The sequence below is a fragment of the Aspergillus saccharolyticus genome, assembly GCF_003184585.1.
Source record: "Aspergillus saccharolyticus JOP 1030-1 unplaced genomic scaffold BP01scaffold_43, whole genome shotgun sequence".
Lineage (NCBI taxonomy): Eukaryota > Fungi > Ascomycota > Eurotiomycetes > Eurotiales > Aspergillaceae > Aspergillus > Aspergillus saccharolyticus.
Window position 1 is genome coordinate 105,285 of NW_020290653.1, and position 11,620 is coordinate 116,904.

Below are 11,620 nucleotides of genomic sequence, written 5' to 3' on the forward strand. Positions count from 1 at the left end.
CTTCAACCTCAACCTTACTGCTGGGTTTGCAAAACCACCTCCGCGAGCGACTTCGGGAGCTTTGCGCTCGTGCGGATCAAAAGCTCCCATCAAGAATCTCCGAGTCAGCACTACTGTACATAAAGCCGGCGGGACAACCCCCCAGCCATGCCACATTCTGCTGTGTCCCATGGCACAGACACTACTAGGGCTGGACCATCAGCCACGGGCACCGATCTCGGTCGTCCACCCAAACTAGATACACCTGCTACGAATCTCTACACCAACGATGACGATGACCCTACCGACGCCGACGAGACCACCCCCAGACACCAAAGCCCGTTCGCCTACCTCACGACCCGCGAATTCTACCTCACCCTACTCCTGGGGTAAGACACACATCCCTTATAGTTACAGCCAGCGCAAGCTGACTCAACAACACAGCCAGATCCTCGCCATCACCAACACCGCCTGTAGCACATTCAGCGCCCTCCTCGCGGACCGAGACGTATCCTTCCCGGCTTTCCAGACCTTCTTCAATTATTTATTGCTCAGTGTCATCTTCACAACATACACCATCCACCGCGAGGGCCTCCGCGGCTGGCAGGAGAGTCTCCTCGACCGCGGCTGGAAATGTAACAAACCCCCCCCCCACCCCTTCTTTTCCTTATGCCCATCCACACTAACAACCCAACCCAAAATGGACATTTAGACCTCCTCCTCTCCCTTTGCGACGTCGAAGGCAACTACTTCCTCGTCCTCGCCTACCGCCACACCACCCTGCTCAGCGCCCAACTCATCAACTTCTGGGCCATCGCCGTCGTCGTCCTCCTCTCCACAACATTCCTAGGGGTGAGCTACCACCGGGGCCAGATCCTGGGGATCGCGATCTGCATCAGCGGGATCCTCCTCCTCCTCCTCACCGACACCACCACCGACACCCAGCCCGACCACCCGAAATCCCCCCTCCTCGGCGACCTGTATGCACTCCTCGGCGCAACAACCTACGGCCTCGCCAACACCGCCGAGGAAATCCTCGTCTGCACCGCCCCGGTCGCCGAAGTCCTCGCCCACATGTCCCTCTTCGGAACAGTCATCACCGCCGTTCAGTCCCTCTGTCTCGAAGCCCCCGCCCTCAGGACCAGAAGCTTGGATGCAGAGGTGCTCGGGTACATGGCGGGCTATACGCTTTGTTTGGGCGCGTTCTATTGTCTCGTGCCGCTGCTGCTGCGGCGCGCGTCGGCGGCGTTTTTCAATCTCTCGATGCTGACGATGAATTGCTGGGGGGTGGTCGTGGGGGTGCTCGTCTTTCGCTATGTGGTGTCCTGGGGGTATCCGGTCGCGTTTGGGTTGGTGGTGCTTGGACAGGGGGTTTATTTTCTGGGCGGGGAAGGGAATGGGTGGAAGAGGGGGGTGAGGGGGGTTACAACCCTGGAGGTGGAGGAGGAGGAGGGTGGTATAGGTGGCGGTATAGGTAAAGGGAAAAGGAAAAGGGGAAAGAGTGCTTCTTCGGAAGAGGATCCCTTGTTGGGGTCGGTGGGTTCGGTGGTTTAGAGGGAGGAGAGGGGGGTTGGGGTGCTGGGCTGGCTTATATACCGTATACACAACTACATGTAGGAGAGCGATGACGACTATGACTGACTACTAGATGATGCACGATAGATATGATATTGATGTAGGACGAAATGACATGTTGTTTGGTGGTGATTCTTGTGCTGTCGGCTGCATCATTCGGTGGACTGATGTGTATCGATCGGAACTGGTAGTTGGCAGGACAAGCAGGACGATATGTAAACAACAGCGGCCAGATACATATCTACTTAGGTCTAGTCGTCAAGGAGCTACATACATGGCTTCAAACCAAGTCAAGAAGGAGTCCCCGAGGCAGATTCTACAGAACATTACACTTGACCAACAGAGTCTCAGCCATACACAAACACCCGATAATACCCAGCCACGATGACAATATAATAATCCTATCGACGAAACCACAAACTTCAATGCAGACATTCCAGAAACCACGGCAGATCAACAGACTCCAGACTCAAACAGCTCTTTAGATAATGTGCCTGCTCCCCAGTATTCCTTTTGCCAAGACAGAATAGCAGAAAAAAAGAAAAAAAAACCTTTTCGTACCCAAACTCAAGAAAGAAAAAGCCCAGGCAAATGACCCAACATGCTGCGGCCAAACTCAGATCCGAACACAAACAAAAACACCAGGAACCCCCGTAGATGAGCGGGAAACAATAGACCGAGACCGACACCTCACAGCCGAACAAAGGTAAATACAATCACCCCATTTACCCAACCCCCCGAAGCAGCGACTGCAACAACCCAAAATCAACACGCGACACCAACCAAACAAGAGAAACCCCACAGGATGCCACATAACACAAAAGGAAATACCGACTCCAGAAACCAAAGGCCAATCCCACGGTGCCTAGTCAGTAAAGCCAACCATGTCCCAAATTAACTGTCCACATGTGACGGAGCGCTAGATAAAAGATTAATCAAGAGGTGTGCGTGCGGCCCACTTCCTGCAGATATGTACCATGCTCTTCCCAAAAGTCGAATCGAAATATATAACCCCCTCTTGAAACGCCACAGCACAAAAGCGAACACCTGTTCAATGATATAATGATGAAAGGAGCGGACCATGGCGATGGCCCGGCGCTTTAGCCCCAGACAGAGGCCTGCACCCCCAGACCGTTCTTGGATCCCCAAACGCCACTGCCGTTACCCCAGCCGAGCGAAACACCGCCTCCAGCAGTGTCCTTGACGCCAGCGGTCGCGGCGGCAGCGGTGGAAGAGGGATTGGAGACCGAAGATGCACGGTCGGCGGAGGCCGCATCACCAGACGTGAAGCCAAATCCCAGAGGAGAAGGAAGAGGAGTCGTGGAACGCTTATTCAGGGCCGGGTTGGAAGCCTGACTCGCACCGGTCTGTTGAAGAGGCCGGCTGCCGATGGGTCCTACAGACCCAATAGGCCCGGCCGCCGACTTGGTCGATGCTTGTCTCGAGGAAGGAGAGTCGGCGCCACCGGGAGATGAGGTGGAGGTTCCGGGCTGCTCAGCAGTCTCGTACTTGCCGAAAACAGGGTTGATGCTGGAGCTGGGCGACGAGCTGCTGTTGGCGCGCGAGGGAGACTGCAGGGAGGCCGCACCTGTAGCAGCCGGGGAAACCCCATCACCACTTCCTTGGACCGGAGTCTGTGCGAGACCAAAGGGGTCAGCACCCCGGGGCGAAGGGCCACGAACTCCGGTGGCCGAGGTCGGGGTACCACCGGCCTGGCTGTCGGAGCGCGGGTTCTCATCGGTCAGGCTTCCAGGGGGGAAGAAAGCGGGGCTGTCGTTGCCGTACAGGGCCCTATGTTGACGAGCCAGAAGCTCTCGGCGACTTTCCTCGCTCATGGCGGCGGGGCTGAGCGAGCGATCGGACTTGTTTCCAGACATTTCGGCAAGCAGGCCTTTGGAGAAGCGGAAGAATTAAAACCATGTTCAAAAACTGGAAGCATGTCCCAATGTAATATACAAGCCAGCGAATACACATATGGGCAGAGAAGATCATGGGGAATAAGTGGAGGAAATGCGGGCGAGGAAAAGAAAGAGGCTCCAAAGACAAATGCTACCACGTACTTCGGTTGTACTGTTGCTCCTGGTGATAGTTGCGGAGCTCCCTCTCACGCTGTGCTGCCATCCGACGCTTCGCTTGCATCATCTGTTCCACTTCATTGGGACGTCCCTGGAACCGCTGCGAGGCATAGAAGCCTTGGAGGGAGGGATTCGGGTGCATCCGAGAGTCGAACTCGCTGATCGAGTGGTGACGCTGCGACATTGCACCGGCCATGCGGGGATCTACCACAATACGGGTCAGCAACTGGCCAGGTTCCCGGGGGGAGGGGATGGGTATATTCAAGAAAGCATACCGTAGTCCGGATACGGGCGACCCATCATCATGGGCATCGAATCTCTCCGAGGCGCAGCCCAAAGCTTTCCGCTCTTGACCAGGTTGTCAATCGCACGGTCGACCTCTGTTGACAGTCAGCACCTATTGCCTCTCCTTTTCAAACCGAGCTTTCACGGTGCCTGCAGACCGCAGAAACAATTCGCAGGCTGTGAACCTCATCTCGTATGATCACGACCGCGCAGGGCGTGATATATGGGAGGTGGTGAATTGTGCATACCATCGAATTGAGAAGAGAAAGCCGGAGCCTCATCGCGTTGGGAGACGGAGCTTGATCCTGTGAGGAAAGACGGTGTGAGCCTTGGCTATTCTCGGCCAGAAACGGTTCTAAGACATCAGATGATCCATACCTGACCGCGACGGCGGGACAGGTTGTTCCCAAGAAGCCTGGCGCGTGGGAGGGGCTTGCCAGCCCTGGGCCTCGTAGTAGGAAGCCATTTTTCAATTGATCTGGAGACCGCGACGGACGGGAGGAATGGCGTGAGGCGGAAAGAAAGGTTGGCGCTTGAAGCAATCAGGAGAGGCCTGTTTCAGAGGGGGTAATGAGCATTAGGTCGAAAAGTTCAAGACAGCGCACCAAATGCATTGACAGATAATTGCAGACGAACGAAAACAAGGTGGATGATGATGACGGGGCGAAAGTCCAGATAAACGGGCCAGGTGTCCGAGTCACCGCAAATCAAAGCAGAAAAAAAAAAGGCGGGATGGCGACCAGCAATGACATCGATCGGAGTTATTCTTAGATTTTTCGGAATGTCCCTTTCCCTTCCCATGTATCAAACTTTTTTTTGGATTGTCTTCAACATCGTCGATATCAATCGAGTCTTTCGCATTGCGGGGATGACACGCGATCAAGGTGAAAGGAAGTTGACCTGCTAGTCTTTGATCGAATTGGATAACAAGGCGTAGTCGATGAGGTGTGGTAGCTTTGCTTTTATTTTTTTTTTCTTTCTATGGCCGGTGGACGGAAGGCGGACACAAAAAAAGGAAAAGACAAGACATTGTGCTTCGGGAGTGTCAGGCAAGGGGAGAGGAGGGTTGGCGACTCACAGGAAAAGGAGTGATTGCACTCTCTATAGTATCTACCACGAGTGAACGAGGCAGAATGGGCAAGCAGTGACCGAGAACAGCTTCTCACCCTTCAGACACGACAGACACAAATTAGGGTCTGGCGTGAGGGAGATGAAAAGGGTTGGAGAAGGCGGGGAGGGGAGGAGTGGGAGGACGAGGGAGAGAGAAGTGGGTGGATTGAGGGAATTAAGGATGGAGGATGGGGGGAGGGAGAGAAGGGAAAGGGAAGGAAAAGGTCGGGTAGCAGAGGAGAAATGCAATCGTCCCAATCCAAGAAAAGAGAGAGAGAGAGAGAGAGAGAGAGGAGGACCGGGGGAGGGGGAGGGGGGGGTAGAAAGGCTTGATGGGGGGAACGGGGAGAAAAGAAGAGAGTCTCAAGACCGAGAAACGGAGACTGAGCGTGAGCAAGTGAGCAAGAGGGAAAAGGGAAGAGAGGCAGAGAGAGAGGGGGGGCAGAGGGAAAGGAAGCGAGCAGAAGACGTGGATTCGATTCTATTTTTTTTTTCCTTGACCGGGGATAAGAGAGAGAGTCGAACTGGGAAGAGGAGGAAGAGAAGCGGCAGCAACAGCAAGAGCAGCAACAGCAGCAGCAGCAGCAGCAGCAGCAGCAGCAAGAGTAACAAGCAGGCAGACCAAGTCTTTTCTCCGCCGTAGCCAAAATAATAATAATAAATTCCACTACTAATACTGGTAGGTAATGATTATACACAGGATTGAAAACATAACTCCAACACGTCGGAGTACATCCGTCAATATCACATTCCCCTTTCCCAGGGCGGCGGTGACAGACTGCATGAACAAGAGAAAGACGCATATCCGAGAACACAAGACAGATCAAGAGCAGACAGAAGAGAGAGATTCTGCATTCATTTATCATCTGGCATTTGCTCTGTATTTTGGTTTTCTTTCTTATGGGAAGAAGACTGCCGGAGTCGCCGTGGAGGACGGAGTAGACAAAAAAAAAAAAATAAAAATAAAAATACAAAAGGGTGGACATCGGATGGATTTGAATGGATGTGGTTGGTCCAGAGATTCGGCTGGTTGAATCGCTGGCTTCCCTCCCGATCCGAGAAATTTCTGCTCTCTTTTCCTCTCTTCAAAGCAGACTGTAGTTATAACATTATAACTATAACTACAGTCCACAGTGGTGGCCATCATATTATCGATTCATCCAAGATTTCGACTTCTACAGTACACCAAACAAAAACTAAGCAAAGGTCTCATGGAAAAATCTCTGACAGGGTGGTTTATCGTCGACAGGTAAGTATCCGGACGATAATGATTAGGGGGTCCCACATGTAATCTCAATACGATACACGCACGCACGCACGCACACGCAGTAAGTTGAGAGACTATCCCGAGATGGGGGCTTGTGTTCGGTCAGCAGCCCATGACCGGGATGGCAGTCAGCAATCCCATCGCCTTGATCATCACCATGTCCTGCATCGTTAGACCCATTATCTGGTGGAAAGGTGACAAAAGATGCTCATTGCCCCTTGTCGCATCGCATCGCATCCGAACAGAAACCCTGATTTTCCGAGGATCAGTCCCATGCACAATGGCGTATGCACGGAGTTTCCCCTCTGAGTCTGACTGATGTACGGAGTACTCACGTACTAGAGTAGCCGGTAGCCGGGAAGAGAATGAGGGGAGAATGAGAGCAGTGCTAGAGAAAGAATGAAAAGCACTGGGCAGCGACCTTGTAATCAATCCTGTATCTCTCTTAGCGTCGGCCCGTCAACCTTTTCTTGCAGAGCTGTCCCACCCTCCTCTCCTCTTGCTCATCTCGACGGTGGGACAACCAGCTGCAGACCCGGTCCCTGAGATGCAGTCCAGCGACAGACAGCAGTCGGTAAGAGAGCATGACAAGAAGAGTATTCCTCGACCGGAGATGCGGCTATCATCCTACTGTGTAGGAGTACAATACCATCCTTAACTCCCTATTTAGGCCCAAATGCTTCGACCAAATCACTACCCGTGCAACCAATCTTGAAGCCCCCTTTCCCGCACTCCTTGGAGGGTCTAGATGGCAAGTGGTGGTGGTGGTGGTGGTGGTAGTATTATCGTACCACTCCCACAAGGTTCCAGTCTGGGCGCGGACAGAAACAATTGATTACGGGTTGGAGAAACCTTGTATTCTAACCAGCTCCTGTGTAGTGTGTACTAGGTAGGTGTGCTGCTATATTAGGCCATCATGCTAGTCATGGCTTCTTCCTTTTCTTTCCCCTGCTGATAACAGCCTCGACGATGGTGCCAAGCCGTGGTTGAGCCGGTTCAAATCATATCTTCCTCGTGGGAACTGGATTAGCCCTGCCATGCTGGCTATTCCTCTTTGGGCGTCTTCCTTGCGGGTACTCTAAACTTATGGAATACTGACGGTACTCTTTCCGCGGCAGTTGTGGACTGTGGAAACAATCAAGATATGTAATCATGGCTGTCTTCAAGGTCTTATTTTCCATGCTGCGTTTCTGTTGCCTCTGGAGACAGAGACGATGTCCGTCAGATCTCCCTCAACCCCTAGAAAATTGCATGCGAGTCTTCTCTCAATTTGCTTGTCCATCAGAGCACTCACAGCAAGGTGTCTATTTACTGTGAGTATCTGTCACTCTTGCATGCGACTGTCGGATAATCATAATCACCCTGCTTACTACTTTCCCAGAGGCTGCGACATCGCATGCTGTAGTCTAGAATAAAGTACGACATCACAATAAGGACAAGGTGGGAATCAAATAAAAACCCATAATAGTTACTACCTGGGACACTCGGGCCCTCCCCTGCAACTTTGAAGGGTGTAGGCAAAACAAGAACCAGAAAGAGAAACGGTTGGGTGTCAGGAGGAATGGAGGGGCAGATGAGGGGAGGTAGAGAGAAAAAGAGGCACCGGAGGAGGAGGGGAAGAGAAGTCCTGTCATATCACAGGAGGGATGCGCCACTAATGCATCGTCATCGTGCTGCCAGTGGCTTGGATCGCCCATGCCCGCCGACCAGGAGGCGATGTCAAACCCCCAATCTGGAGGATCAGATGGTCCCGTCAAGGCTTCTTACAGTAGGCGGCTTCTTGACTGTCTGTACGTGATAGATCCCGGCGGGGTAGGATGGGTTGGAGTTTTGTGCGAACGTCTGTCGAGCATGCATGCGGCCTTGTCTCTCATCTGATCTTCCGATCACACGCTTCTTGCATTTCCTTTTTTTTTGGAGGGGGGGATGTATGCCTCTCTTTTATTGTGGTGGATGTTTCAGACCTGCAGCAGAGGGCTATTGGGCGGACACCCGATTGTCTCTCGGGATTATGGAATCCACGAGCCAGGGAATAGGCAGAGAAGGTACTATACGGTAGGTACTTTACGTTGATGCACTGCTTAACTGCACTGCAGTGACTCTGGGGGTACACTTACATAGTATACTCTGCCGCTACCCTATCATGTGTAGTTATACGTTGTATGTCCTTCACATGGGGGGTCATTCAATCCCCCCTACCCCTCTTTCCCCAGGCCAATGCTTACTTGCACCAACAATGACCTCTGTGGCTGAGGGTCCCTCGGGTTCGTTAGCAGACCGTTATTTTCTTCGTGGCTGGTGGCCTCTGCTCGCCTAAAATGCTTCACATCTCCTACCATTCCCCAGGAAGAATCCCAACTATGATCCGCTCGGCTGTGCATTTGGCAGAGCTCAGCAACCAGCAAAAGCATGCATCCCCGACAGAACCGATCTCTCTCTTAATGCATCGCGTAGAAGACATTCCCTGAAACTTCACCTTCCTTTGTACAGCACTCGAGCCAGATGCTTGGAGGACCCGGCTGTCCGGGTACCGCTTCTTTATCGCCTCCAAGCCCCGCGGTTCCCTTTCATCAACTGGATCAGGTTAAGGGCTAACAGGGTCCTCCAGCCCATGGTAATGAACCATGTTTCCGGCCATGAGTTCAGCGATATGACAGGTTGGATTGAAAGGATGAGAGAACAATGTGAGTTACTGACTGAGGTATAGGCTCTTGCTTAGCTGGGAACTGGATTGGGTCGGAAAGGTTGAATCGGTTCGTTTTCTCTCCCGCTTGATTGATCCTGATTCGGCGATTGTTGTTACTGGGTTGGACACTGAATATGGATGGGGTTTCCTCTTAATGGTGGATGTAGCGATATGCGATTTTCTGGGGCTTTGAGGTACGCGAGCGATGAGGAGGTCCTATTCTTGTTGACTACATGTCGGGTGTTGTCGTATATGTCTCGAAGATGAGGAATCGTACCATGTCCTCCTGGCGTGGGACTGTCCCTCCTCACATCACCCCTCTAATTAGCAAGGACTACCTACCTCAGTTACTACTACACTCGACACACCTCAGTCGTTGCCAATCATAGCGTCGCGCCGTTGTGATGAACCGACGGAGACCTGCCGCAGTGCCGGAGGAAAGACGGAGGAAAAAGAATAGAATAAAGGGTGTGGGCCAAACGCAGGACCTAAATTGCTTTATTAAACCAGCCAGCCGGTCACGGCGCCCCGTCACACGTGCCGCATTGGTTCGGACTCAGGGCCGAGACACGACACTCTCACTTCCGGGAAACGCGGGGCAGAGAAAGAGAACAAAAGGGGGGTGGCATGGATCCAATCCTTACTCTTACTTCAGGAAAATGAAGTTAAAAAAGGGGTGGGGGTGTCTCTGATGAATGATCATTGGGAACAATAAGAGAGAGAGAGAGGAAGAGGAAGAAAAAGGAGATAGTCGAATCCAACAGCGGCAGCGTTGGCGGCGTTGGCGGCGCTGAAGGGTTCGAGTTCGGTTGGATCTACGACTTTCTTCAAGTGGCCAGGGCGGGTTGGTTTAGGTTCTCGATACTGTTCTCTGCTGCGGAACAGGAGTTCAATAGCACCGATGATCGACAGAGAATCGAGCTTCCATCTAGACCCTTTTCTCGCTCTCGCCACAAGTAATCGGTGAAGCTCTCTTTCGATGGAGTCGATAGAGGGATTGAATCCCAATACGTCTTATTCAATTAAGTACACTCGCTTCCCTTTCCCCTACAAGGGTCGGAGTTTGTGCATTGGCGGGGGCCAAAAGCATAATGGTAGGGCATTTATCCGTGCCAGCTGAATATGCAGGCCGGGAGAGAATGTACGTTTATTGAATGTGACAGAGTGGAAGGAGTTGCCGCATTGACTGCGGCAATTGTCGAGTGGTGAGTGATTCATGGAGTGATGAACAAGAATGAATGGATGTGGGGATAATGGGCTGTGTGCCTGAGGCAGAGTGATATATCTGGCGCAGGAGAAACCATGCGAGCATCATAATGAAAGAATCAGCTGCAATCTAACGGGCAGTGCAGAACTCCGTACACAGACCGGAGTAGAATACTGAGACCTATTTTTTGCTAAGCCGGCCGAGGATAGTCGATAATACCAAACTTAGTGTCAAATCAAAACTACCTGTCATCTATTCGGCACTGACTGGGTTGGATGGACTCAAAGTGAAGGAGTGTGTGTCTTCCACCTGTAAGATGAGAGTGACTGCTGCTGACTCGGAACGTGTTGGCTGTCGGTTCTCCTCCTCCACCCCCTTTCAACTCCGGACCCATTCGCTCCAAGCATTGGCCTTATTTTTGTTTCTATTGTACTCAGTTTGATCACCCGTTTCAGACTGCAGATTCCTTATTGATAGCAGCGGTCTTTGTCTTCGGGGTTGTTTCGAAGGTCTCCTCATGCGAGCCTCGAGAATGGATCTCTCGCACACAGTCCATTTGAACTATTTTGAAGGCTAGTAGCCCACGAGATATTTTTTTCAGTTGTGGTGTGTCCTTGGAAAGTGCGGCGCAAGTTCAACTAGCAGTGGAGGAATAGTGTAGTTCCAGTAGTTTAGTTACCCCGGCGCAATAAGTGCAGTAACTGCCGCTGTGCCGGCCGTGCCCGTTTCGACACCAGTTACCGCCGTTGGCCGGCGGGATTAGAGCAGCAATGGCCCCCCCCTAAAGTAAGTACTAAGGTAACTAAGGTGCATACATAGTATTCCGTACTGCTGCTGCTGCTGCTACTGCCACTGACTGCTACTGCCGTGCTGCTCTCCAGTCGATCGCCCTCAATTAGATTCTCCCCTTCCGCCGCCCGCTGCTCGATTAACCTTTCCCAGCAACCTACTGGCATTCCCGCTATATTTCATATTTCCCTCCTCTTCAACCAACTGCACCAGGCTGGTCCTTCCAATCTGAAAAGACAACCCCCCCAAAAATCAATAAAGAAGAACAGACACGGTATAACTTGAAGAAACAGCATTCACTGTGCTCTTTTTGTCCAAACTCGGCTTTACCCGCCCTCTATCTTGTGTGGTTTTTTTGGATTGTGCCCTTACCCGCTAGAGTCTATCGCTCTCTCTCCCCTTAAAACATTGTCTATCATCTGCCCGGTGGTCGATCGGTTGAACAATTCCACCTACGCAATTCCAACCTCCCTCCACTCCTTCCCCCCCCCAAAAACCTCCTCCTCCACTTTTCTGACTTTCGTCGAGGGAAAAAGAGCGTTAACTCTCGTCTCGCTTTTACCTCCTGGATTTCTCTACTTTTGTTTCTCTTCAATTCCTTTCGTTGTGGTGGAAATCCCACCTCCGGGACTGCGAAGTCTTTCCCC

General features: G+C 52.1%; 3 protein-coding genes across 3 annotated transcripts; 1 reads left to right on the forward strand and 2 right to left on the reverse strand.

Moving 5' to 3' along the window:
• On the forward strand, nt 1-1,620 carry BP01DRAFT_426104 (DUF914 domain membrane protein; the record flags this gene model as incomplete). Its single annotated transcript, XM_025579778.1, has 4 exons — nt 1-368; nt 424-614; nt 692-1,515; nt 1,597-1,620. The coding sequence occupies exons 1-4, from the start codon at nt 148-150 to the stop codon at nt 1,618-1,620; spliced, it is 1,260 nt and encodes a 419-aa protein (XP_025427723.1). The 5' UTR covers nt 1-147.
• Nucleotides 1,621-2,654: 1,034 nt separating this feature from the next.
• Nucleotides 2,655-4,380, reverse strand: BP01DRAFT_386117 (uncharacterized protein; the record flags this gene model as incomplete). Its single annotated transcript, XM_025577657.1, has 5 exons — nt 2,655-3,445; nt 3,615-3,833; nt 3,905-4,009; nt 4,163-4,219; nt 4,293-4,380. 5 exons carry the CDS (start codon nt 4,378-4,380, stop codon nt 2,655-2,657), a joined length of 1,260 nt encoding a protein of 419 aa, XP_025427724.1.
• Nucleotides 4,381-4,899: 519 nt separating this feature from the next.
• BP01DRAFT_161224 (uncharacterized protein) lies at nt 4,900-6,001 on the reverse strand. Its single transcript, XM_025570698.1, has one exon. The coding sequence runs from the start codon at nt 5,888-5,890 to the stop codon at nt 5,084-5,086; it is 807 nt and encodes a 268-aa protein (XP_025427725.1). The 5' UTR covers nt 5,891-6,001; the 3' UTR covers nt 4,900-5,083.
• Nucleotides 6,002-11,620: the final 5,619 nt, after the last annotated feature.